Below are 27,353 nucleotides of genomic sequence, written 5' to 3'. Positions count from 1 at the left end.
GACACATATACGACTGTCAACAGCTCAAAAACATGTGTTTTGGTGTTTCGTGACCCTTTAACATTGTCCAGGACCAGGAATGTGGTTGAAGCCAGGGGTGCCCAAACTCGGTCCTGGAGTGCCAGTGTCCTGCAAAGTTTAGTTCCAACCCCAATCAGACACACCTGAACCAGATAATCAAGCTCTTTCTAGGGACACTTCGAGCAGGTGTGTTGAAGGAAGTTGGAACTAAACTATGCAGAACTCAGACCCTCCAGGAATACAGGGCATCCCTGGTTTAAGCGATTGGGATTCATATCCCTCTCAAATGCATTACAAATAGAATTTACACCAAAAGTTATGAAGTGACCAGATGTAAACAGCCCCAATAAGACAGCATTTGATTTTGGAATGTAGCAGGGGTTTCCATGCTGGAATCTTTTGTTTTTTTTTTGCTTGAATTTCTTCCAAAACGTGGTCAGCGTGGACCACCTCTGTTAAGCAGCGTCACTGAGCACTGATGTCCTCAATCCAAGTCATTTCAGCAGCAGGTCTGAAGCGCCGCTTTAGATTTTCATCTCAGCGTGGCGCTCATATCTGTAGCTCGAGGAGGGCTGATCTCAGCAAATGGGGTCGTTCCACTTTCCGATGATTAAAGGGGTGCCAGAAATGTCTTATTTGATTTGGGGGTTGAAAAATGTCAGGCAAATGAATGAGTAATGATTGTCAAACCACACTCGACAGTCAAAGAAGAAAGACTCTTCAAATATAACGCCAACCAGCGCTTGCTGAAGACGCGTTTTGATCTGCGTAGAGTGCCAATCTGCTCCTTAGATGATTCTGTTCTTCTTTTCGTGTTGATTTTTTTCTGCACGCATGCCCTTATAATATATTAATACTGTGTTTTTACTGTTTATAAGAGTTTAATTTCGATTGGTTGAGCTATATTTCGTAAACCGTATCCAATAGCTTATCCTGTTTATACTGTTTACTTGTATTTCTGCTATCCTTGCACTTTGCAGATGTGTTTTCCTTAGGAACGAGCAGCCATTTCTATTAAACGTGTTAAAATATGCTGCCTTGCATCCCCTTCCTCTGTGTCTATGTATATGTGTGAGTTGCAGTAATATGTTCTCTTTCCACTTTCAGAGCCGTTTTGCATTCTATTGTTCATGTATGTCTGATTTCTGTTGTTGTTGGTTTGTGTGTGTTTGTGTTGTCTTCTTTTTCGATTCCTAATATTTTTTTTGTTTCCTGTGTGGACAAAAGCTCCTGCGGCTCTTTTCCTCAAAGGTATATTGCTCATGTAAAGTTCACTAATCATGCATGTGTCTGCGCAACCACACTGCTCTTGTGTCTGGTCTTTAGACTCACTGCACTAACATCTAGCAAGTTTAGCACTGAACCTCCTGTGCTGTGAAAGGCAGTGGGGCACACTTTTGCCAGCACAAACTCTCTTGATTTGATTTGACTTTTGTTCTTAACATAAAAAGGAATTGACTAAAATGGCTGAAATATTTGCATCATTCTTTGGATTGAAATGTGCCCGCCTTCCTCCCTTTCTGCGTGTTTGTATATGAGGCTTTGAAACCTGACAGGAATAGTCAGCAGAGCCTTAACAGCTTGAAATAGACAACCACACTAATTACCTTAATCCCAGTTAAAGAGCATGAGGCTTTGGCAGATTTTGCCATAGTAATCTTTTAACAGTTAATGTGCATTGAGGCATATTTAACTTGCACTTTGGATTAGAAGAAAGTTCCCCAGAATCTGGAATGGAGGGAATTACTCTTGAGTAATTTGACATACCAGCCGATACCAGTGGTTCTCAACAAGTTTTGCTTCAGGACCTAAATTTTAGACAACAAACAGATTTATTCATGTATTCATAGTTTATTTGTATTTCCACACAATGCACAACTGTCATACACAATACAAACACTCACACAGAGCTGTGACAAAATAATGAATAAAAAGAGTGAGGCTATGGTCAAATAAATAAATGAATAAAAAAAAGTGAGACTGCTGAGCAGTGCAAGCAGCTAGGCACACCGGCCCTCGCTGCCAAAAAACGGACCGGCTCACCAGGAATTCTCCCAGTCCTCCCGATTAGCCAATCCAGGCCTTCTCTGAGATCGCCTGATTGAGGTGGTCTCGGCTCGATTGAAACGAACTCTGGAGCCCGGCTATATCACAGTGTTTTATGGATAGGCATACGGCTATATGAAGGGAGACATATGAGTAGGTTGGAAGGTCAATCCAGACATTTCAAGTCTCCCGGAAGTTCCGGGAGTCTCCTGCAAATGCAGAGAGACTCCCGGATGCCCGCAAATGAGTGATAACCTCCTGGTAATCACGTGTTTCCCAACCGGTCCTCAAATACGCCGTGCACCCTTTTCACACCTCCCCACTGCATCCCTCTTCGCTCCCCAGACACGTTGTGGGCACCCTGTCAAACACCCCCAATGTAAGGAGACTTGTTTTAGCTATTTTGGTCAGTTTAGAAACTTTGCCGTGTGAAATCGAACCGCACCAAGAACAAAGAGCAGCAATGTAACAATTTTAATCACTGTTTCAGAACAAATTAATCGATTCACAAGCGTGAAAGCACCCTAACAGTAGGTTTGAGTTCTCTTTATTTATTGGCTTTCACTGTGCTCAAACTGCTTCATTTACTCAAATGAATTAAGTTAACAGTACCCATTAGGATTAATTTTTGAACTTAAATAGTTTGTTGCAATCGGTTTCCTCAAATGGTTTGAGTAATCCTTAACTTTTTGAATTTACAGTGTATAAGCCTGTAGGAACCTGTAAGCACCATCTTGTCTCTCCATGTGCACTAGTGATGGGTCGTTCATGAACGATTCGTTCATTTTGAACGAATCTTCAATATGACTCGGGAACTACGAGTCCTCTCAGGGAGTGATTCGTTCATCCACGCGTGCACATATTTGTGCAGGTAGTATCGTTAATTTTAAGTCTTCGTCACATTGGCAGAAGCCAATCATACGCGTTTAGAGCCGGAAAAAGAATTGATCCGCTTACCTCTCGAGTCCTATATCGGGTCTGAGTCATTCGTTCCTCACGGGCCAATCATACGCATTTAGAGCCAGAAAAAGAATTGAACCGTTTATCTCTCGAGTCCTCGGGTTTGAGTCATTCTCTCACGTCATGAACGAACGATCTTGGCTCCTATCGGCTTAGACTGTGCATTGATTAAGATTATATGTGACTGTCAGTGTAACGCGAACGAACCGCTGACATTTGAAGACATGAAGAGGTGAGCTGAGCAAAGAGACAACAATACCTTCATAGACAAAAGAGCAGGTAAACACTGAATTATTATTTTCTCCTTCTTATAGTATTCTAGTTATGACTTATTTGTCGTGCAATCAACCCTTTGGGCTAGTTGTAGATGTGTTTGGAAGCAATTCGTAACATTTGAATAATATTTTGGCAAATTGAACCAAATGAACAAAATGACTCGAAAAAAGATTCGTTCATCTTGATGAACGAGACTCAAAGATCCGAGTCAGTAAAATGATCCGAACTTCCCATCACTAATGTGCACCAAACAACCCTCCCAAAAAAATGATATCAACCAAAGGAAAAATTACATGCGATTATATAATTAAACCTTTGTGATTACATTTATATAGTGATGCTTTGTTTCTTATTTCGGGCCCCAGTTGAGAACCACAGTTAAAAAGCGACATATAAAACAAGGAGGGACGCTTTCTATTCTTAAGGTTGTCATATTTCATCCAGTTAAAGCTGCAAATTCCACTGTATTTGTTTCTTTCCACGTGGCAGGCTATTTGTGCTCTATTTGTGCTTTCCACATGCTTCCTTGAAACCCTTTGAGAAGCGAGTCACGTGGCCCGTTTCCACACAGCCTCAGGTGGCTCTGTCCTAAATGCTACATAATGTGCAACTGGAGAAGCCAGCATGAACAGCTGGTTGTGCTTCGTTTTTCAAAGGGATTTGAAGCACTCTTCCCGTGCTGGGCAAAAAAAAAAAAAAAAATATATATATATATATATATATATATATATATATATATATATATATATATATATATATATATATATATATATATATATATATACATATATATATAAATTGTGAGTTCAGAAATGTGGATATGATCCTGTTTCTCTTAATAGGCAATATTGACAAGCTGGTCTTTTAACGTTTGTGTATATCAAATGCATATTTCAATTAATAATTCAGCATATTCATATTATCTAACTGCTCTTCTGCATTTTGACACACAATATCTTGTTAGAAAATCCATGCAATCTCTCAAGGAAAACTTATGTAGTGACTTTAATCTTTTTATCTTGACATTTGTAGAGATAACGCAGTATTTTATTTTTTAATATTTGTTATTGTTCAGTGTTGGGGAAGCTACTCTGAAACTGTAGCTTGATTCGCTACAAGCTACTCATCAGCAAGCTAAGCTACTGTCAAACTACGCTTCGGAAAAAGTAGCTAGCTACACTACAAGTTCCTTCCTAAAAGTAGCTAGTTACATTGAAGTTACTTGTTTCTAAAGGCGTATATTCCAAAAACGTGAATTGAGGTTTATTTTCATGGGGACCTATTATGCAAAAATCACTTTTATTTGCGGTTTGAACACAGTTGTGTGGAAACAGCGGGTGGATATTGCCAACATCTAATGGTAAATTTAAAAAAATAATAAAAATTATAATCACATTTCATAAAATCAGTCTGTAGAAACACTTCATTCTCCGTTTGTACATGTCATTAGAGGAGGGAAGTCCTGCCTATTAGTGACAATGTCCTTCATTAGCATAGACAGCCCTGAGTGAGAAGCCGCTGTCCTCCAGTTTGATTTGTTCACACCAGATGCGGAACGCGCAGATAAATTGCCATATTCGCGCGTAAATAGATGCATGAACATTCGAGTTTACTCGCTTCATTCGCTCGTCAAATTTACTTAACAACAGACGCTGATTTGCGTGATGGGCAGGGCTTCTGTCTGCCCGGGGACTCTAGCTTCGTTGCTAAATGTCTAACATGGATTTTATTGAGAAAATAACTGTTTATGTGCTTTATGAAGGCTGAAAAACAGCGCCGATTCTGACTGAGCCGAGCCCAGTTTGTTGAACTGTTGTCGGTGTGTTCTGGAGGATTTTCCCCAGGACACCAACAACAGGCGCTATGTCATAATCACGCCCCCACAAGAGCAAGCTCTTGATTGGTTAATGCGGCCCAAATGTCCACTGAAGATCAGATGTTCCAACTCGAGCGGTTCGCTCTATTCACACGTTAAGCTTGTCAAATGCACAAATTGCTCAACTTTGCGCAATTCACTTCATTCGCACCCCGCCATTCGCGCGTATTGTGGTGCAGGATGTCTATTCGTGCGTTTGCATAGACTTAACATGTAAATCACTCATGCTTGACACTTCTTCCGCGTCTGGTGTGAACACAGCAGTTTTTGCACTGTACCTTCGAAAGATAATGTCAGAGACTAAGTGGCTTTTTATGCTCTCTTCGGTTCTCTCTGAAGTCCAAGCGGGTCTGCAACGAGATTCGTTTAAGTCGTTCGACTCAGTATCTTTTAGTTTTCGGTCCATAAAGACAGTTGTGCTGTTCGTGTTGGCATCAATCAGAGGGTCGGTCATCTGGAGGCGTTTTCGTTTAGTGAATAGTGCCTAGAACTCAGACCGGGCTTTCATGTCTATGTGCCCAAGGTTCCTACCACACCCCTTTGAGACCAGGTAGCGAACCTACAAGTGCTGCCTATGAGGAGGCAGCATGTCTTGCATTGCTGTGTGCCGTTCGCACACTGCGCTTCTATGTGGACCGCACTCTGAGCATAAACCTCTAAGCGGCTATTCTTCTATTATGGTCAGCAGAAATGAAATACTATATCAAAGCAGAGGTTGGCCCACTGGATAGTGGATGCCATCACCCATGCATATCTTAGCCAGGGCAAGCCATGTCCCCTGGGTGTGAGAGCACACTCAACAAAGAAAGTTGCCTCCTCTTTGGCATTAGCACACTACAGCTCTCTAGCAGATTCTGTAGAGCTGCGGGCTAGGCTACACCTACTGCATTCGTAAAATTTTACAATCTTAATAGTGGAGCTGCATTCCTCCTGGTTGCCCAGCCAGCCGGGAGAAACTAAACTCAGTGTCAAAAAATGCTTGCGGCGCCATTCTCCCTAGCCCAGAGATGCGTGTGATAGAGAGTTCCTCTGAAGCCCCCAGCACCCAGCTTGGCAAAGGAGCCAGCTGCTTGGCCCATTATGTTGTCTGGTATGCCCGTTTGGTCAATCTGCATCTTGGGGATCAGTGCCAGCTATGAGTTATCCCCGCTTGGTGATCTCATATGGATCAGTCAGCCACGGTGAGTTCCCCCTTCTCAGGCGGACCCGTGTTTTCCCTACCACCTAACTATCTTACTCGTATGCAGTGTTCTTCCTGGATAGGGCTAGCCCATGTACTTATATTGTCACCAGGTCTCTTCATTTGGGTAGCAGGTGGCCTCCACAGCATCATTCCCCTTCAGGACAGGGACACTTTCCCAACGTACTGTTGTAGCTCTAAAATCCCTTGTCTACAGTTACTGTAGTTGGGTAAAAGACTCCCAATTTTAAATATTCCCATATTTTGGTAGTCAAGAGCCTAGGCACATTGGAAGGTTGCACCTTTGGTGAAGTTGTGCACTCATGCTTTGCTTGGCAAACATCTCACCAAACAAGTGATGGGCACGGCTGCAATGGCGCTTTCCATACACATTCCCTATGTGTCAGTAGTCACAACGTTCTAGAGTCACAACAAGTTCCCAGTCTCAAGGGGAACGTCTAGGTTACTAACTTAACCCAAGTTCCCTGAAGGAGGGAATGGGAGCGTAGTGTCTCCTTGCCACAGTAGCTGGGTCTCCAGCTGATAGCTGAGTGTTTGGTTTCTTCAGCGATTAAAAGCCTGACTTAGGGCGTACTCACACTATGCTATCCGAACCGTGCCCAGGCCCATTTCCCGGATCGTCTGAGAAGTGTGAGTGCGCTGAATCGGGCTCAGGCACGGTTCATTTGGCCGGCCCTGGCCCGGTTGGAAGAGGTGGGCCTAAGCGCGGTATGTTTGTAATGTGAGTGTAAAACGCGCCAAAGCCCGAAACTGAAAGTGAGACCTGACTTTAAGGGACTGTTTCATTTGGATTTATTAATTATTCTCAATGTTCAATGAACGCAAACTGCCGTAGGCTAATAAAGACGCAAACCCCTCACTGCACGTCAGCTGCGCACCTTCAGCAAACCTCCTCATTCCTGCAGCATAAGGGCTTTATGATTGTTTATGAGCGCTAAAAGGGGCAGATCTGTTCAGTGAAATATCTGACTGCGTGTCCCCGCATCCCTAAGGACTGTTTGGCGAAATATTTGACTGCATATCAAACGACTGAAACAATATAACTAGAGAAATCTCCACTGTGCTGAGCGAGAGCGCTTAATGTACAGCGCAGCATCGATGACGTAAGCGTGCCTAGGCCCGAATGTAGTGTGAGTGCGGGCCGTCGGGGGAGACGGGAGGGGGGACAAGCATGCTTTGGCCAGATTCGAGGCAACTGTACATAGTGTGAGTACGGCTTTAGTCTACTTCAGCTGCAGGCTATATACTCAGCTAAGTGAATCAGCAATACCTGTGAGGAGCTGCACTATGCCAATTCATAGGGATTTATTAGCCTGTTTTCTTAAGCTGCGGTCGCACTTGATATTGAGCTTGCAAAATTCTGTAGTACGGCACTGTGAAAAGGAGCGGGATTAAACAAGATGATTAGACATTTAAAAAAGCGAGCGATTGGTCCATATTTTAAATTTCTGGCTTTAGAGGTCATGCTTCAATCCTCGATTGGTCTCACGCAGTCAACAATTTCGCAGGTCAGAGTTTACCAAGCATGTACTTTGCAATGCAACGAACTGCAAAACTTGTCACACAAGCTTGTGTTTACGGTCTGACGCATTTGCGTGCGTATGAATGGAAGCCTATGGGGAGAAAGGTTCAGTGTGACCGCAGCTTTACTCTTCAGAGTGATTAGTAATCTAACAGTTCCCAATGTGTCAGTAGACACACAGTCTCCGTTCCTAGAGAGAAAAACGTGGGTTGCGACAGTAGCCGGGATGTTCTTCAGGTTAATTGTCAGCTATTAAATTACTTTATGGAATACATTTCAACTGTTATATTCCAAAAAATAACTGTAATGAATTAATAAGTAAATTTAAAACCAAACGATGTAGGATTCATGTTTGCAAGACAAATGTCTGCTGCTTCAGATCATTACAGGTTCACTAAATGAACTGTATCTGTTGTCAAGCAGCTACACTACTGTTAGCTACAGGAAAAGCCCCCAAGACAGAATCTGTGGACATTTTTGCTTTTTTCTGCACGTAATTTTGTATAAAATTTGGCTTTGAGAGTATAGTAACTGAAAGTCTCTCGTATAACACATCCATAATTGACAGAAAATCTCTTTACTGTATGCTTACTTTATCACGAAGTAAATTAAATAGACTCGATGATGGGCAAAAGAAATCTACCAATTTCTGCCTGTGCAAATCCGTGTGGGCCTAATCATAAATAGGTGAGCTACAGAATAAGGTAGCTAAGCTAGCTGAGCTACTTGTAGCTAGCCACTCCCCACCACTTTTGTTACTATTATTGCATGACATGTAATAGCTCGCTAATTTCACACAATTTAAAAACAGATAAACGAACAGCTTTAGCATTAATTAAATAGCAAAGACAGGAACAAGTTTTCACAGCCAACAATTGTAGTGACACGTCATTTACCTAATTAGGTGCTTTGGCAAACCTTTAAACATGGACTGTAGCAGTTAGTAGAGATGTCCGTTGTGTTTGACGATCTGTCGCTGATTCTGTGTTCTCTTCTAAAAGCAGGCCCCTACTGTGGACATTCGCCCACGTTCAGCCACTGCCATCCAGATGAACAACGCCACCCAAATGCAGGAGCGGGACGAAGAATACGGCTACGAATGTCTGGACGGAAAGGACTGCACCAGCTTCTTCTGCTGCTTCGAGGACTGTCGCTCAGGAGCGTGGCGGCACGGCCGTTTGCACATCCGTGTTGCGAAGATTGACTCATACGCTCGCATTTTCTTTCCAACCGCATTCGGTCTATTCAACGTAGTTTACTGGTTTTCCTATCTCTATCTTTAAAATATATAAATATATATATAAATATTTAAAAAAAAACATAGGCTGGCCTTATTTTACGTTACAAATTCCAGCAAGACCCTTTTATGGAAATGTGAACCCACTGAAAACATTAAGTTGCTTTTTGTTGGCGTTGTTGTTATTTTTCCAGTCTATCTATCTATCTATCTATCTATCTATCTATCTATCTATCTATCTATCTATCTATCTATCTATCTATTGATTTTTACATTTGTTTTAAGTATGTTTTTTGTGTGTTTATGTAATATGTGAAATGTTGGTTTGTCTATGTTTACATCTTTGAGCAAGTATATATTGTGCATAAAGCAAACGTTGTAGCAAAAAAAAAAAAAATGATCAAAGGCGCAGACAATGGAAATCTGCATCTGTAGGATTATTCCTGGAAATTCCATTATCGCTTTTAGTAAAAAGCAGGAAATCTAAATACTATACTTTTAGCCTGTATAGAGCAAAAGTAAGCACTACAGACATTTTGGAAAAAAATTATCCAAATGCTTACCTGCCAGGGCTAAAAAAAATATAATAGAAATTGATAAAAAATAAACAAATAATTCCTAGAGTTTTTACAACCCAGGCTCATTCTAAAAACGTAGTCCCGTGAACGTTTCTGGAGACCCCGAAATGCATCTTGGGAGGAATGTATTTTTGTTTTTGTTTTCGCAAATCCACTAGAGGTCACTGTGTGTGATTTTTCGTATCTCAAAATGTCTCTCGCGAATGCCATTCGCTCCCGTGCTGTTCTCGCGTAAACCCATCAGAGGCCGCTGTCGACCAACCGTCTGTCTGACTGAATTATTGACTGTACTACCGGCCAATCGACTGACCCACCCTACTCCTCCTCTAAACCCAACCAATTTTACAGATTGACCCGCCCACCCACTTACTTCCCTAAACCCAATCAACGATTTACAAAAGAAGTCCAGAAAAAGAAAAGCCCGTGTCTGATTTTTACGTTTTCGGATTTTACCACATTCACATTCATCACATTTTGTTTGGATTTTGTTTTTGTCTTACCTGATTTTTGGAACTGCTCTTCGCCAGACTCTAAGCCGTTTATCGTTGTTGTGGTCAACTCCCGACGTACACGACAAGCTAACTGGACAAACTGGTTGCAGCAGGTAAGCCCTCCACACGGAGGCAAGCGGTCAGCCTGTAAGTGCAAAAAAAAACGGCGCCATACCACCCTGTAGCGTTCACTTAATAAATAAAATGCAGCCATATGTACCTCCGGCTACATAATTTACGGTATCCAAAATAGTCCACGGAACTACGTTTTTAAAATGAGCCTGTGTTGAATTTTTATTATTTGTGCATTTTAAAAAACAAAACAAAAATCATGTGTTTAAAATTTCTATGCCATTTGTAACACTGGTTTTTCATGTGTGGTCATGGCTGGTTAAACATATGGTCACCTGTACAAATGTTGTAAATAATGAATACTGTATAATGTAGTGATATACATCATACTGCATGCACCTTTTAGGCCAAAAGAAAATTTAGGCTTCTGTCATCTTCAAAAAGAGGCAAAAAAGGGGGTCAGGAAACATTTGACATTATTTATGGCCACTTCTAGATGTCTGTCGTTTATAAATGCACAATAATATTGTTACATGTAAAAAATAAGTACTGTTTTCAATTTTTTTATTTAGCATCTTATCAGTATGAGCCTCCTTTCCATCCTTGGACAGGAGTGGTGTTTACCCACAGAATTAGTAACCAGAAGTTAGTCCTGCTCATCTTTCAGTTTTAACAAGTTGCTGGGGTGAGTATTCTGATAGAACTTTCTGTATTATACTATATTCATATACCTTCCACACTATTATGATTATTAATTATTATTAAATATAACTATTATGGTATAAATCTTTTAAAACTTTTTCAGTAACGCTCTACTTGAAGAAGTGTTCATAAGACTGTCATTAAACCTTTATAATCATGACATGACTCACGATAAAATGAATAAAATTGTAAGCATGCTTATAACAAGTGTCATTAAGTGTCATTCGCTTAGTAATGACATTTGAAATGCAAAGATGGCTTTGTTTGTTGACAACTTGACATAAATACATCACAACCAACTTGATACTATCAACTTGACATTACCAAGACAACAAAACTTGTCATAAACCTGTCATAAACAAAGTCATGAAGCCATTATAAAAGTGTAATGAATTTTATAATAGCGTCATTAATATATTTAAATTCAATAAATACAGATTGTCATGGATCAAAAACATATTCATGACACAATTATAATGCCTCATGACAATCATGTTTATGACAGATTTATGACAAATTACATTGTAATGTCAAGTAATCGTGACAAAGATGAAGACTGGTTGTGATGTATTTGTTTGTCAAGTTGCCATAACAAACAATGTTGTCTTTGCATTTAAAATGACATATCTGAGCAAATTACACTTACTAACAGTTGTCATAATCATGTTTATGACTGATTTATGACAATTTATGTTGTAATGTCAAGTTGTCATGACAAAGATGAAGTGATCTATTTGTTTATGTCATGTTGTCATAACAGACAATGTCATATTTGCATTTAAAATGGCATAGCTGAACCAATGACACTTAATAACAGTTGCCATAAGCATGTATATGACAGATTTATGACAAGTTACATTGTAATGTGAAGTTGTCATGACAAAGATGAAGTGATCTATTTGTTTGTCAAGTTGTCATAACAAACAATGTCATATTTGCATTTAAAATGATATAACCGAGCAAATTACACTTAATAGCAGTTGCTATAAGCATGTTTATGACAGATTTATGACAAATTACATTGTAATGTCAAGTTGTCATGACAAAGATGAAGTGATCTATTTGTTTATGTCAGGTTGTCATAACAAACAATGTCATATTTGCATTTAAAACGACATAACTAAACAATTGACACTTAATAACAGTTGTAATAAGCATGTTTATGACAGATGTATGACAAGTTACCATGTAAAGTCAAGTTGTCATGAAAAAGATGAAGTGATCTGTTTATGACAACTTGACAAACAAACAATGTCATATTTGCATTTAAAATGATATAACTGAGCAAATTACATTTAATAACAGTTGTTATAACCATGTTTATGACAGATTTATGACAAGTTACATTGTAATGTCAAGTTGTCATGACAAAGATGAAGTGATGTATTTGTTTATGTCAAGTTGTTATAACAAGCAATGTCATCTTTGCATTTAAAATGACATAACTAAACAAATAGCACCTAATAACAGTTGTTATAAGCATGTTCATGACAGATTTATGACAAGTTACCATGTAAAGTCAAGTTGTCATGACAAAGATGAAGTGATCTGTTTGTTTGGCAGGTTGTCACAACAAACAAAGTCATCTTTGCATTTAAAATGACATAACTGAGCAAATAACACTTAATAACAGTTGTCATAATGTTTATGACAGATTTATGACAAGTTATGTTGTAATGTCAAGTTGTCATGACAAGCAACATCATCATTGCATTTAAAATGACATAACTTGACATGACAAAAATGACATGTCATGCTTATAAAGGTTTTATGACAGTTTTATGAACACCCCTTCAAGTAAATCATTAACAGGTTTTTCTTTATTAGCACCGTCTCCTATTTTAAAAAAACAGCCGTCAAACAAAACGCAAAATGTCTACAGGCTTACTTACAAATGTCATCGTCGCACTCTCTACTTTACATTTTAAAAAAAAAGAACAAAAAAAATACACATTTAGATGAGTTTAGTAGATATGTAGATAGATATGTTAATGTGTGTGTTATTTAGCTTCGGTTTCGCTGCAGTTAGCAAATGACATGCATGCATGTATTAAATATTCTCTTTAGTACATTGTCAGTACATGGGGAAACAAATCAATAACAAGCTACCATTAAGCAAATGTAACATATGCAAGCACAAACCAACTTCTATTTTAATTAAGCCGTCGATTTCAGAAATCTCACCCCAGGTTGTTAACTATGCTTCTGATTATGTATGTTGGGTGTTGGGCACAGCATTTGTACAAAAATAAAATAATAATGATCGAAAAAATGCAACTAAAACACTGTGGGCATAAAAAAAAAAAACATGTATTCTAAATCTCAGACTTGCCAAAGTAGGGTATAATGGGATGGTTTAATAATTTTGGTTTCCTCTGTTTCTCTTTCTATTTGGTAGCAAAAATGAAGGATAAGCTAAATATTTCTGGCTACATGCAGTAATATGTAATCTAGACCTGTATACAGTTCCGATCATGCATATGCCGAAAGGGAAAAAAGAAGCTGCGTACAGTATGGTTTTGCATTTTGTGAATATGTATGCATCTTGATAGTTTTTGCATCAAACACATGAGCATGATTAATTTTTGATTAGTTTATACTCATTAAAAACGATGTGTCATAGGAGTCTCTTGAAAATCCTCTACTCTCAGCCCTTTATATAACCAGATTGATGTTCGTATGCTGCTGTACCTACACTCATATCACTTTTTGTCCAGAATTTGTTGCCGTTTTTGAGTAAATATTCTGGTCCTCGAAATCAACAGCCGGACCCCAAAGAGATCACCCGGCCATGAAAGCGTGCACTGTTCCTTCTTTACTGTAAAATGGTTGAGGTAGCAATAGAAACTGTGTGGATCAGTTTAGTGCCACAATATGAACCATTTCGCATCGTGCCATCTAAATCTATTTCTTTTCCCTTCGAGATTCCTGTTTTTACACACCAATGGGAGTGCTTTATCCACTTAGGCTGTCAAATTATCTTCTTTAAAGCTAATACAAACAGATTATTAGGCAAAATGTCAGAATTAAAGACACAGATTAGCCAATTAATGGTGTTTAAATTAAGCGGGTGTTTACAAGACACCATTTTTAACCAAAAACTGAAAGCTTTTCACTCATTTCAGCCATTCATGTACAAGACACTTGTTGAAAATGGATTTCAAAATGTAAGGTTTAACGATATAACAATATTGTGACTGTCTAAGCTACAAAACTGTGAAAATTACCCTATAATAGACTCATCCTGAAGGTGTTCTCAGTGTATACGACTCTCTTCTGTCAGACGAACGCAGTGAACATATTTTTAAGTTTGATCCTGGTTCTTCTATGCTGTAATAAATTACAGCCTTCAATTTTTACATTAAATCCAATTAACTTTTTTTTAGTTCTCTCAACTTACATCAGTCAAACTGACTTAAAATATTATAAACATTTAAAGTATGACTTTAAAGGTCCCAAGAAATAAAAATAAAGTTTTTAAGACGTTAGAATCAGTATTGTTAGTTTGTAAGATATCTATACGCTATGCACTAAAACAGTCACAAAATTAACGTTTACAAGACATAAAAAGGATATACGCACATAAAGCTTGCAGTTTGTCACGTCCGTCTAAATGGATCAACTTTTTTTTTTTCACATCGCCTCATAAATCAGTTTCTCATCAAATCTTCTGACCAATCAAATGCTTTCTAGCATATGAAATGCCCCTTCAAGGCACTTGTCATTTGCATTTCATTTGATGAGATTGAGCTCGACCACTCCCACTAGCAGAGCAGTGATAAAAACAAAACACTGTTGGCTGTTTTTAAAAAGGGGGAGGAGCTATTGTATGCCCCACCCTCTCTGCACGTTTCGATTGAGATTACGTCGAACATAGAATAAACATGCAAATTTCAAAGCACTTTTAAAAGAAACAATGAAACCTGATTAACTTATTAACTTAAGTTAATATAAGATATCATGTTATCATGACTTTGTCATTTTTAGTGCGTATACTGTGTAATGTTGTTAGGGTTGTGGCCCTTTTCTCACTGTATAAAATCTTGGGGTTCCACACAATTGATTTGTGTTGGGCCAACATGAAGGAATTGACCCTTCGCTAAGCCACGCCCAAAAGCCACCATCCACCAACCGTGGCTTAGCAACTGTAGCTACGCGCAGGGGCTCTGTCAAGCTTTCGAACTAGTGCATATGGATTGTGCAAATCTGATACCCGATCTCCTTAAAGTTTGGACGGGATGGTGGAATTTTTTTTCCTTTTCAAAACCTAAACCCCAAGAGCAGAAATGCCAGCGTGGATCAAGCTCTGTGAGGGGCGCTAAATGTGCGGAGCTAAGTTGGTTTTGTTTTGATATTCCTGACACATTCAGTGATAGACAGGCGGCAATAACTCAAACACCTCTTACCCTAAACAGATGATGTTTAATATTATTAAACATTATTATTTAATATAAACTAATATTTTTCTTCTGGAGAAAATCTTATTTGTTTTATTTCAGTTAGAATAAAAGCAGTTTTACATTTTTTAAAGCCATTAAGGTCAAAATTATTAGCCCCTTTAAACTATTTTTTTTCCGATAGTCTACAGAACAAACCATCGTTATATAATAACTTGACTAATTACCCTAACCTGCCTAGTAAATCTAATTAACCTAGTTAAACCTTAAAATGTCACTTTAAGCTTTATAGAAGTGTCTTGAAAAATATCTAGTCAAATATTATTTACTGTCATTATGGCAAAGATAAAACAAATCAGTTATTAGAAATTAGTTATTAAAACTATTATGATTAGAAATGTGTTGGAAAAAAAAATCTTCTCTCCGTTAAACAGAAATTGGGAAATAATTCTGACTTCAACTGTACAGAGAATTAAGTCTAGTCGGCGCAATAGCCCAGGGGTTAGCACGCCGACATATGGTGCAGTAGCACGTCAGGGCATCCCGAGTACGAATCCCGGTTTGTGGACATTTCCCTCTCTCCAACTTCGCTTCCTGTATCAATACTGTCCTATCTAACAAAGGCCAAAAATAAATCTTTAAAAAAGTCTGTAAAATAACAGAAAGTGTACTGGTGGTTTATGACAAGGATTTTGAAGCATAAACAACCCAGACAATATATCACTATAAACTATTAAAAATGTTAATAAGTCACTTTTTGGAACTTTTCAAGGTTAAATGTTGTTGAAAGAAAGATCAAGTTCCCTTAATGCAAGTTAAAAGCATAAATAAACACAAATGAAAACCAAAATCACAAAATACTGAAAAATGCTAATTCACAGATATTTTTCACAGTGTCGATAAATCTACATATAATAATTTCTTTCTTTTGTTTAATTAACATTTTATTGCAGCATTTTAATTTGACTATGTTAAACTTAAGCTTTTTATATGACTTATGTTTTTACAGAAATGGCTGCATCGTTCTAACAAGATCCTAAAAAGTAGCCAACCACGTCTTCTCCACATGCTGACTGCATTTTTCAATCATATCAAGTAAATGCATAAAAATTTATATCAAGCTTTAAAAGCATCATCTGATATAATCACTGTACCACCAAAGAAACAAGTCGTGGCGTGATCAACTGCAGACACATTACTTAACAGCTTTTGTGGAAGACTGCATGAGATAATGCTACATGCTAATGCTAGACACCTTGTTCAGGAAAACGAATGAATGAGTGAAAATTTATTTGCTACAAACCTGAAAACGACAATTTAATTGAGTCAAAAAGCTCTCATAAGATTAAAGGTGGATTAAAACTATATATAGTGGATAATGTTCACAACATCTTGTTAACCAGGACTCTTATTTTGTTTTGTTTTTCAATTGTGTGTGGGTATTAATGACACTCTCTCTTGTCTTTTCTGAGCATATACGTCATTTCTTTAATCCAATTCCTAAAGCTCCAGTCTTGTTTTCAGGTAAAATATACATTTACTCATTGACGAATGTCATATTAATGCTTAAAAGCACAAAAATAGAAAAAAAATACCGTACAAATACAATCTCTCTTGTATTTTTTTTTCAGTGTAAATTCTGATCTAATGTGGTATCTTGTTTTTTTTTATCATGTTTGTTTAATACGATAACTAAAATGTGTGAGCTTTATTAGTTGTATCTTCCAAACATCATCTAAATTGTTCAACGGTTTCATATTGTGTAACTTTCACTTAAGCGGCAACTGATTGTTTGCACAAAATCATAGTCGTATGGATAAAGCATTGTCGATGTCTAAAGCTGTGAGCCCTCACCCTCGATCTTACGTTCATTTCTTTCTTAATTGCACAAATATAATCATGTGTATAAATGGGCAAATCTCACAAACTGAAAAGTGTTTTAGTAACAAATGCGATATTTGTGAAGAGCACATGTAAATAATAAATATTGTTACATATTTGATTGTCTGTGGAAAACACTCAATTATTTCCCCTGCATATACATATTACAAATTGATCGGATCAATATTGGTATGTCATCTGTAGAACTGCGTCCCAATCATCACAAATACTGCAGAAGGCTTATTGGAACCCGCATGGACCCAAGATTCTCATAGAAATCAGTCAAGTTTGGTGAAGGAAAAATCCTGGTTTGGGGTTACATTCAGTAAGGGGGAGTGCGAGAGATCTGCAGAGTGGACGGCAACATCTAGAGGTATCAAGACATTTGTGCTGCCCATTACGTTACAAACCACAGGAGAGGGCAAATTCTCCAGCAGGATAGCGCTCCTCATACTTCAGCCTCCACATCAAAGCTCCTGAAAGCAAAGAAGGTCAAGGCGCTCCAGGATTGGACAGCCCAGTCACCAGACATGAACATTATTGAGCATGTCTGGGGTAAGATGAAGGAGGAGGCATTGAAGATGAATCCAAACCATCTTGATGAACTCTGGGAGTCCTGCAAGAACGCTTTCTTTGCCATTCCAGATGACTTTATTAATCAGTGATTTGAGTCATTGCAGAGATGTATGGATGCAGTCCTCCAAGCTCATGGGAGTCATACACAATATTTATTCTTTCTCCACTGCAGCATGACTTTATATTCTATACTGGACATTATTTCTGTCTAAGTCAGACCTTACTGCCCTTATGAAATAATTAAAAATAAAGGCATGATTTTAATTTGGTAAAATAGGCGTAACCTAGAGACCTTCTCCTTTCATGTAAGCCACGTCGGACACCACATAATCAACTAGAAGTCAAAGTATCATTTGTTGTTCCTAAAACTTGGTGATAAGACTGTCAGGTTATTGGTAACAATTAAAATGTACATTTATTTCCACTGTAAAAAAAATGCTGGGTTCCACACAATTCCTTCATGTTGTCCAAACACAAAATGATTACGTTAGCTTTACCGTTTTTACTAATTTAAGTGGATTGAACATAACACAATTAAGTTGTCCCAAAAAAGCCTTAAGAATTGTTTTAATTCATTTTAAAAAAGTAGATTGAACAAGAGAAAGTCATGAGTGCCCAAGCTTACAAATAAACCTTGTTAACACTTACTCTGGCATCAACTTATATTACACACTGAGTAGAAATACAGCCCCCCTAAAATAGGCCTAGCAAGCTCATGATATAGTGCTACATTTTCAGAATGAGCCTATCTTGGTCAAAATGGCTACAGAACTAATCAGCGGTATACAACGATTTGCCTAATTATAAAATCTTGTCCAATTAGTTAAGCCTTTAAATGTCTCTAAGCTAAATACTAGTATCTTGAAAATATTTTAAAACATTATTTACATGGCAAAGATAAAAGAAACGTTATTAAAACTATTATGTTTAGAAATGAGTATTAAAAAAATCTTATTTTCATTTCAAATTGTACATAAGTCAGTAAAGTATTTAATGGAGTACCATTATCTGCCTTGTATTTTAACTTTGCTGGCTATTCTAAACTGGGCCTGCAACAACAAAATGTAGGGGGAACCAGTTTTGCCACACACACACACACACGCACGCACACACACACACACACACACACTCGATATTGTGTAGGTGGGGAATGCATGAATGAATTTGTAACGTCGGGGAGTGACACTGACAACAGAAGGTAGGATCCAAATGCAGGTTTATTCAAAGTCAGGCAAGCGATGGTCAACAGGTGCAAACAGATCTATACAGGCAGTCCAGAATTGTAGTCAAACACAGGGGAGAGGTCAGAAGGCAGGCGGCTAAACAGGAGAACTGGATAAACAAGACTAAGATCAAAACACGGGAAACCAAGACCAGGGGTCCGATCTTCGTATGTGGATTACTCAATTAGCTGGATTTGGATATTGACGATTTGACATGATCCAGGATCGTTTCGTTCTTCAAAGCTGATCCGAGAGTTGTTGTCATGGCAACAACTGCTAGGTCAAACCTGATCGGGAGCAGGTTCAATTCATATAAACAGGATTAGACCAGCTCAGTTCAAGCAAAGATAATACAGAAAGTATGTTGTGAATTCTGATATTTTCTTACAGTAGTGGTTATACGCTTGGGAAAATGGTACATATTTTTTAACTATATATATATAAAGTTATAGTCATTAATAAAATAAATAAAGTTATACATATTAATAAAACGTACGCAATCTGCACCCTCGAAATGAAAGTACAAAGACTGTCACCTGGTGGTGCAAAAAGAAAACCTATTGATATGAACTTTTTAGATCGCTTTAGTACAAATTGTGTATAATAGAAATGCACAATATGTTACTTTTTAAAAGCAATAATACATTTATGCAGTCATAAACATGTTTTGACAGTTAATATGCCTGTGATTTGATGCTTCACAAAAGTTGCAGACGCCTTTACCAATATGAAAAGGCTTTTGTAAACAACCAGTTATTCTATACACCGATTAAAAAAACGGCTACTATAATAAAGAAAATCTTTTTCTAAATGTAGAACTAAATACACTGATATGCACTGAAATACATGATGAATACTCTTGACACATGAAAGTGTAAAGCCTGCAGCTCACAACAAATGTGGAAGGTTACTGCGTGTCATATTTAACAAACCGTTTCTGCTAATTTAACGTAATTTTGCTCACATGGATAATTGAATATTAATCAGATGATGTCATTACGCAGCTGTGCCGTCAGCCAATCGTTGCATTGCTGATCATGATTTCGAGGATCGATAGATCTGTCCTTCACAACACACGCAGCGATCTCAGATCAGTTTATCCAGACATTCTAATCTGATTCGCGAACTTGTTTGAAGAACCAAATTAGCGTGAGATCAGTTATCGAGATGAAAAGATCCAGGATCTGTCAAATCTTAGATCATTTAAGCGAGGTACGAAGAACGGACCCCAGGATAACACGTTGTAATGTCACCTTACAGATAAACAAGACTCGGCAAACTGAAGGACTGAATGTGTGGCTTAAATAGTGTGTGTTAATCAGTCTCTGAAAGTCCTCAAGGGGTGCCAATGTAATCAAGCTAAATGAGGAAGCAGGTGTGTGGGCGAAGAGCATGTATGAAGTTGAAGTCCATTTACAAACACATTTGTAGTTCTGTGAATGAGAATGTTTTCCAGCGACCTCTGGTGGTTAGAGATCGCTGGTGAACGTGACAGAATTGGCTACAAAATATTTTCCAACATATACTGATTATTGAGCTATTCACTCAGTATAATTCACCACAAACAGAATAAGTATGAATGTCCAACAGGGATACTGATGAATGACTTTGTTTCATAGAGAGAACAGTCAGAATGACCCATTTAATCTGTTCTGGAAATTATGAGATAGAATTGGAGCTCTTTTTTTGTAGACCAGCCAGGAGTCCTCTGAATGAAGTTCTTGTGCCGTTATAATACTGCAACCAAGAAAGCCTTAAAGTACACATGAAATCAAAACTAACCACGTTGATTTTGTTAGCTCATATTGCTAGTTTTGTGGTGGAAAATTCTGTGGATGTCATATTAAATAAAAAGATTGCCCTTGTAATCTAAAATTAAAACCTGAAAATGCACTTCCTGTTTGTTTTCAGGTAAATTCTCAGGGCCCTATCATACACCCGGCGCAATGTAGCGCAAGGTGCGACGCAATTGTTTGCGCCAAGCTGAAACTAGCAAGAGTCGTTTTGATTTATTGCGCCACACTGTTGATAGCAAATGCATTTGCGCTCATGTGCGCCCATAGGCTAAAAAAGAGGCGTGTTGAGGCGCAATGCTGACACGTTGCTATTTTGAGAAACTATAATGGACTGTTTTATAGACCAGAACAAAGCTGGTCTAAAGTCCAGCGCAAATCGCATTAGTTGTGCGCCTTGCTTACACACTGCTTAATACACACAAGATATAGAGCAATACGTAAATATCTTTACATATGAAAAATAATTCAAATATTAAGGATATATATAGGATATAATAAGAATATATATAGGATATAAATATAAAGGATTCAAATATTACAACATTTTCTAGCCTACATAAATATAAAAACCATACTTTCATGCCTTCATCTCGGAAGGCTTTTTCAAGTCATTCAAGACAATTTGCTTTAGTATAATGTTATTATTATTAGCAGTACTATTTATTATAAGCATATTAATACTTGTTTTACTTAAAAACAAGCTTAGATTTGCCCAACTGTCAGGTTTTAGACCATATAGGGTATAGCATGTGTATTTGGATGTAACTCAGTTTTTTGAACACACTTCGTTATTATTGTTCATTTATTCGTTTGCTGGAAATTTAGATTTTTGAATTTAGAAATAGTTTTGAAACAAATCTGTGCACATAACAACGAAATTAATTATTTATAGGCTAATGGATGTCTGTGCATACAAGAAGTTTCCTTATCCACGAGAGTGAAAGTAAAGAATAAGGAGGCTCAACTCTTTACTCTCTAGTGAAGCGTTCAGTTTTTCCACTTACAAAGTCCGTCATGTAAATAGCAAATGCACTATGGCGTGACGCAACTGACTCTTAAAGGGAATGGGAGATTAGACTCTGATTGGTTTATTCTCAAAATACACCTATAACTCATTAAGAGAATAAGCTCAACCCTGTTAGACCATGTGCCATGGCGAAAAGCTGATTTTTCCATCCTTAAAATAGCAAAAGTGGATTCTGACACGCCCTTAATGCTTTTGCCCCTGCGCTTTGCACTTTGCGCATGGATCATCAAAATAGAGCCCATAGTCTCACTGGGCCCCTAAGCAAAGCAGTTCCGTAACTCACAGAGCACTACACACCTTGCATAGTCTGTGTACAGGGCACATTGGTACTGTAGATTATAATCCAAGACTATATCAAGAAGATAAATCCATTTAATCTACCATGACTGATCTATATTTTATTGCTAAAAGACTATTACGTTTATCATATCACACTTTCTAAAAACTGCATTCATCCTACACACCTTTTCCATATTTACCCATTGTTAAATCTAGTCCTGCTTTTCTGATAATTCGTCAGCGGTTTCATTCATTCCTTATTATCACAATAACCACCAGGACCCAAAAAATATGTACTATTACAGCCTCTCAATCTGTACAACACTGTATAAATTTCAATTCGCAAGATTTTGTAGACATCATACTGATGAGGAATCTGAACATGTTACAGTCCTGTTTGGCCCATTGGAGCTACTAAACCCTTACTCCAGTCTGTCCCTTTTTATTCACATTTGAGGTGTGCTCCTGCTGCCCCCTAGTGGCTGGACTAGTGGATGAACATGGAACTTAATACAAAAAAACATGTACAGCATCTGTTACAGCCTTAAAGTAAGGTAAGATTGCATATTGTGTGGATAACAAATAAATACTGTTATCATTGTTATTGTTAAAACTCCTGTTTTTAGATCATATGAACATTTGTGCTGTTTCATACATGCTCTATAGGGATGTACTGTACGTCCCCTCCAATGTCAAGAGCAGATCTACGCTCTTAACACCTTAACCAGCTAATCAAGGTCTCTTTGACCTTGATCCCACTTGGACCTGGCTCCGACCTCGGTTTATACCCTTCTCGTCCTGAAGACTTGTAAATAATTTTCACCCCTTTATGTCTCCAGATATTCAGGCAAAAAAAAAATTGTTTACCTTAAATTTAGATATTTATTTATTTACTATTATTATTAATATTTTACACTTTGCTATACTTTTTTCTATTCCTGTTGTGATTGTATTTTAATTTTATTTGTTTGTTAATTCATTTCGGCGACAATGTTCAAAAATAGGGAAAACATTACAACCTTAATTGTACAAAATGTTTTGTTAAGGCTTGAGAAAATAATCACAAATAAATGTTTTAAAATAATTTGGTTTGGAATATTTGTTAAAGTGTACTTTTGTTAAGATTTCGAGATGTTTTCCACACCTCATAATCGTGCTTCAGATAATTCGTATGAAACAAATTGGCAGAGTCACAGTAGATGCTGGGCGGATTCTTGATTCAGACGTCTTGTTCTGACATTCGCCCTCACAGAAATACTCACCGTGCGTTCATACCAGTGACGTGCGCTGAGGTTTGTGGCTGGTGAGGCACGGACTCTTTCAAAGTCAAAAGTCAGATATACAAACATATCCACCCGATATATTTGGCAACTACCGATTTTGTTTTATACCTCATATCAGCATTCTTTCCACACACATAGCAGGTACATATTCAGCCAAGGAAGAATGTAAAACATATAGTGATTAAATATGCCTTTTAAAAAAACACCCAACTGTATTCTACAGACAACTACAGTTAAAGTCAGAATTATTAGCCCTCCTTTGAATTTTTATTCTTTTAAAAATATTTCCCAAATGATGTTTGACAGAGCAAGGAAATTTTCACAGTATGTCTGATAATATTTTTCTTCTGGAGAAAGTCTTATTTGTTTTATTTCAGCTAGAATAAAAGCAGTTATTAATTTTTAAAAACATTTTAAGGTCAAAATTATTAGCCCCTTTAAGCTATTATTTTTCCCACAGAACAAACCATCGTCATGCAATAACTTGCCTAATTACCCTAACCTGCCTAGTTAACCTAATTAACCTAGTTAAGCCTTTAAATGTCACTTTAAGCTGTATAGAAGTGTCTTGAAAAATATCTAGTCAAATATTATGCACTGTCATCATGGCAAGGATAAAATAAATCAGTTGTTAGAGATGAATTATTAAACTATTATGTTTAGAAGTGTGTTGAAAAAATCAGCTCTCCGTTAAACAGAAATTAGGGAAAAAAACAGGGGGGCTAATTATTCTGACTTTAACTGTATAACAAGTGAATCACACAGCACCACGGCGGATGCGCTCTCTCTCATCCACACGCATAAACACACACAACAGCACCACGGCAAATGCACTCTCTTTCATTCACACACAAACACATACACACACACAACCACACACTAGAGCTGCACAATTAATCGTAAAAAGATCGCAATCTCGATTCGACCTCCTAAACGATCTTAATCCAGCATTTCTACTACTCTGTCAATCATATTTTCAAGTTCAGGAGAGAAGCAATGCTGGCCACACAAGTCTTCACGTTGTTTTACATACGTTGTTCAGCAACGTGGACACCTCCAAATGATGTTGAATGAAGTGAACCGCTCTTAGCAGTGAAAATGAAACCGAAAGCGCACAGTAGCTCTCTGATTCCAGCCCAAAAAGTATCCAAAACCCGCCAAAATGCAAAAATACCCACCCAGTCTTCTGATTCATGAAAATCACGCCAGTGACAGATTTTAAGCAGAAAATGACAGCTCGTAAGCATATGTCTCAAATATATATGTCTGTTCAACTCCACCATTCCAAGTCTATACAAAATTGAGCATTTTAACCAACAGTACAGCTGAGCTTATAGCCGTTTTACCACATGTTTGAGAATAACAATAATAATAGCCCACTCAGATTAACCTTTATTTTATAGTGTATCTACAGAATCGTAAGAAAATCGTGATCTTTATTTTAGCCAGAATCGTGCGGCTCTAACACACACACACACACACACCACGGCGGATGCACTCTCTTTCATTCACATACACACACACACACACACACACACACACACACACACACACAACAGCACCACGGCGGATGCACTCTTTTTCATTCACACACACACACACACACACACACACACACACACACACAGCACCTCGGCGGATGCGCTCTCATTCACACACAAACAGGATTAACACACTGGTCTTACCTTTACAGCACTTGTAAATGAAGTCTTGAAATGACTTGAATAACTCTGAAATGATCATAGAGGAAAAGTTGGTTTTATATTCGCACATTTGTTCATTTAACTGTCTTCATGTTGTTTAACAAGCTAATTCGAATATTCTGTCAGAATTAGCATGCAGGTATGACTTCAAAACAACATTAGCACTATCTAATAGACTGTAAATCAGGGGTCACCAACCCAGTTCCTTGAGAGCTACCCTCCTGCACATTTCAGTTTCAATCCTGACCAAACACACCTGTTTGTAATTATCAAGTGCTGCTTTAGGTACTATTAATTGGTTCAGGTGTGTTTGATCAGGGTTGGGACTGAATTCTGCAGGAAGGTAGCTCTCCAATAACAGGGTTGGTGACCCCTGCGGTAAACAATGCTGTATGCTAATGCTAATGTGCTAATATTATTTCCCTATTTAGAGTTTGCACAGAATACTTTGTTGAATTGATATTATTAAGGAGAATGTCTGAATATAAAACTTTACCTCAATGAAATTATCCGAGTTATCTTCTGTCCCGTCCTCTGAAGCAAGTCCTCTAGCTCCGGCATTAGTCGTCTATTGTTTATTCATGTTTTGATTGAAAGTCTAATTTTGAGACGTTTTGGGATAATATCTGCGATTTTTGCAGTCAGTCAGAGCAAAGCATCAAATAGCAGACTCCTGTTAAACTACACTTCATAGAAGAAGAGTGACCACTGATTAGGAATAATGTGAGCTCACGTGCGCCCTCATCAGTGCGGCAGAGCTACTGCCTGCCTCACGCCCTCACCTCATGCCTTTTCAGTGCGGCTTTGTGTCATATTCTGACACCAAATAAGAGTGTTGTGATGAGTCAGAAGCCATTGGATCCATTTGCAAGCTTTTATTCGCACAATCATACAAGTATAACAAACAGAGGGACAAACCAGGAATCAGGTCGTAGAACAGGCAGAGTTCGGGGCAGGCAGATAACATTCTCTGTCGTAGGAGCGGGCTAGAGTTCGGGGCAGGCGGATAACAATCTCAGTCGATGAAACAGGCAAGAGTTCAGATCACAGATCAGACAGGAATAGAATGGGAACCCGCTCGGTAGTGGCTGCTGGAGAAATCAAGTCTTCGCACTGATCAGTAGCGTGAGTGAGGTTTATATGCACTGAGTAGATGAGAGACACCTGTGCCGAAATCAGTGACAGGCAGAAGGGCTTATGGGAATTTGAGTCCGAGATTAGAATTCAGGTGAAGGCTCCCTCTGGTGGTGCACAAGAGGGGTAGCCATGCTTTCATATACAACAAAGAGATAGAGCACAGATCTTGACAGGCTGCAATTTAAGAAAGCACATGCAGATATAACCCACTCAAATCTTTGAGTATTAAATATTGTTTTATTTTGTTATGTAATTAAGAGTTTCTGATTTAATTTTTTTTATTTGTCAGAATGTATGTATTTATGCATTTTATTTTCTTACCTTACTTGATGCACAACATTTGGGCATGTAAAATAAATTATTGGTGTATATTTTTATATTTAGAAGTTGACGTCACTTGCACGCCAGCTCGTGGTGAAGACAGGAGAGACACACATAAATCTAAAGAATTTGAACTTGTTTGGAATTTTTTTTTTTATACATAAGCAAAAATGCATGGCCTCAGTCCCTACTTTTCGACATTTTCTGATTGAAGTTGACTCACTGCTCAAATCTTTCTGTATGTGTAAAAACAAAAAATGTGTCAGATTCCTGGTACTATATGAAGAACTGTTGTCTATTGACTCTGATTTGAGTTAGAACGCTTTCCTAATGCTCTTAATTTATTCTCATACACTTTTATACAATTGTAATTTACTCAACCCCTTTCCTTTCTTTGTTTTGTTAATCTTTTTTTTTTCTGCAGCTAATGTAGTTTGTATTTTCTCCTTTGTATGTCTCTTATATCGATCTCTTGATTGTGGTTGTATATTCGCATTCTTTATTAAAAAAATAAAAATAATAAATAAAAAATGTTGTGACATATATCAAGACTAAGAGAAACAAATACTTAAATATTAATATTTGATTATTAAATATAATAATAATCGTCCATCTTCTTCTTTGTTATATTTTTATTATTATTATTATTATTATTATTATTATTATTATTATTTGCAAGCGCATACAAATATGGCTTAAATGCCCCATTTCTCCCTTGAGCCTTTTTCTGGTGAGTTTTTTTTTTGTT

General features: G+C 37.7%; 1 protein-coding gene and 2 long non-coding RNA genes across 8 annotated transcripts in view; 1 reads left to right on the top strand and 2 right to left on the bottom strand.

Annotated features, from left to right (window-relative positions):
• The window catches only part of gabrg2 (gamma-aminobutyric acid type A receptor subunit gamma2), a 98,167-nt gene extending 88,643 nt beyond the window's left edge, over positions 1 to 9,524 (top strand). The window contains 3 exon segments of one of the 4 annotated variants that reach the window (NM_001256250.2): positions 1,249 to 1,272; positions 8,907 to 9,333; positions 9,374 to 9,522. In NM_001256250.2, coding sequence (NP_001243179.1) covers positions 1,249 to 1,272; positions 8,907 to 9,185 — 303 coding nt within the window. In that variant the 3' untranslated portion in view covers positions 9,186 to 9,333; positions 9,374 to 9,522. 4 annotated transcript variants of the gene reach the window in all.
• Positions 1 to 26,259, bottom strand: part of LOC147832033 (uncharacterized) — an 84,016-nt gene extending 57,757 nt beyond the window's left edge. For all 3 annotated transcript variants that reach the window (XR_015520815.1, XR_015520814.1, XR_015520816.1), the window contains exons 1-2: positions 25,644 to 26,259; positions 25,130 to 25,174 (exon numbers count right to left, since the gene is read on the bottom strand). This is a non-coding gene — a long non-coding RNA (uncharacterized LOC147832033). The remainder of the gene's footprint in view (positions 1 to 25,129; positions 25,175 to 25,643) is intronic.
• LOC147838971 (uncharacterized) lies at positions 10,190 to 14,780 on the bottom strand. The gene is made up of 2 exons (XR_015520793.1): positions 12,264 to 14,780; positions 10,190 to 12,102 (listed from the first exon to the last, which is right to left on the bottom strand). It is a non-coding gene; the product is annotated as an uncharacterized LOC147838971 (long non-coding RNA).
• Positions 26,260 to 27,353: the final 1,094 nt, after the last annotated feature.

The sequence above is a fragment of the Danio rerio genome, chromosome 21 (assembly GCF_052040795.2).
Source record: "Danio rerio strain M-AB ecotype USA chromosome 21, GRCz13ab, whole genome shotgun sequence".
NCBI lineage: Eukaryota > Metazoa > Chordata > Actinopteri > Cypriniformes > Danionidae > Danio > Danio rerio.
Note: the sequence above shows the minus strand (reverse complement) of the source record. Positions and strands in the feature narration are given on the sequence as shown.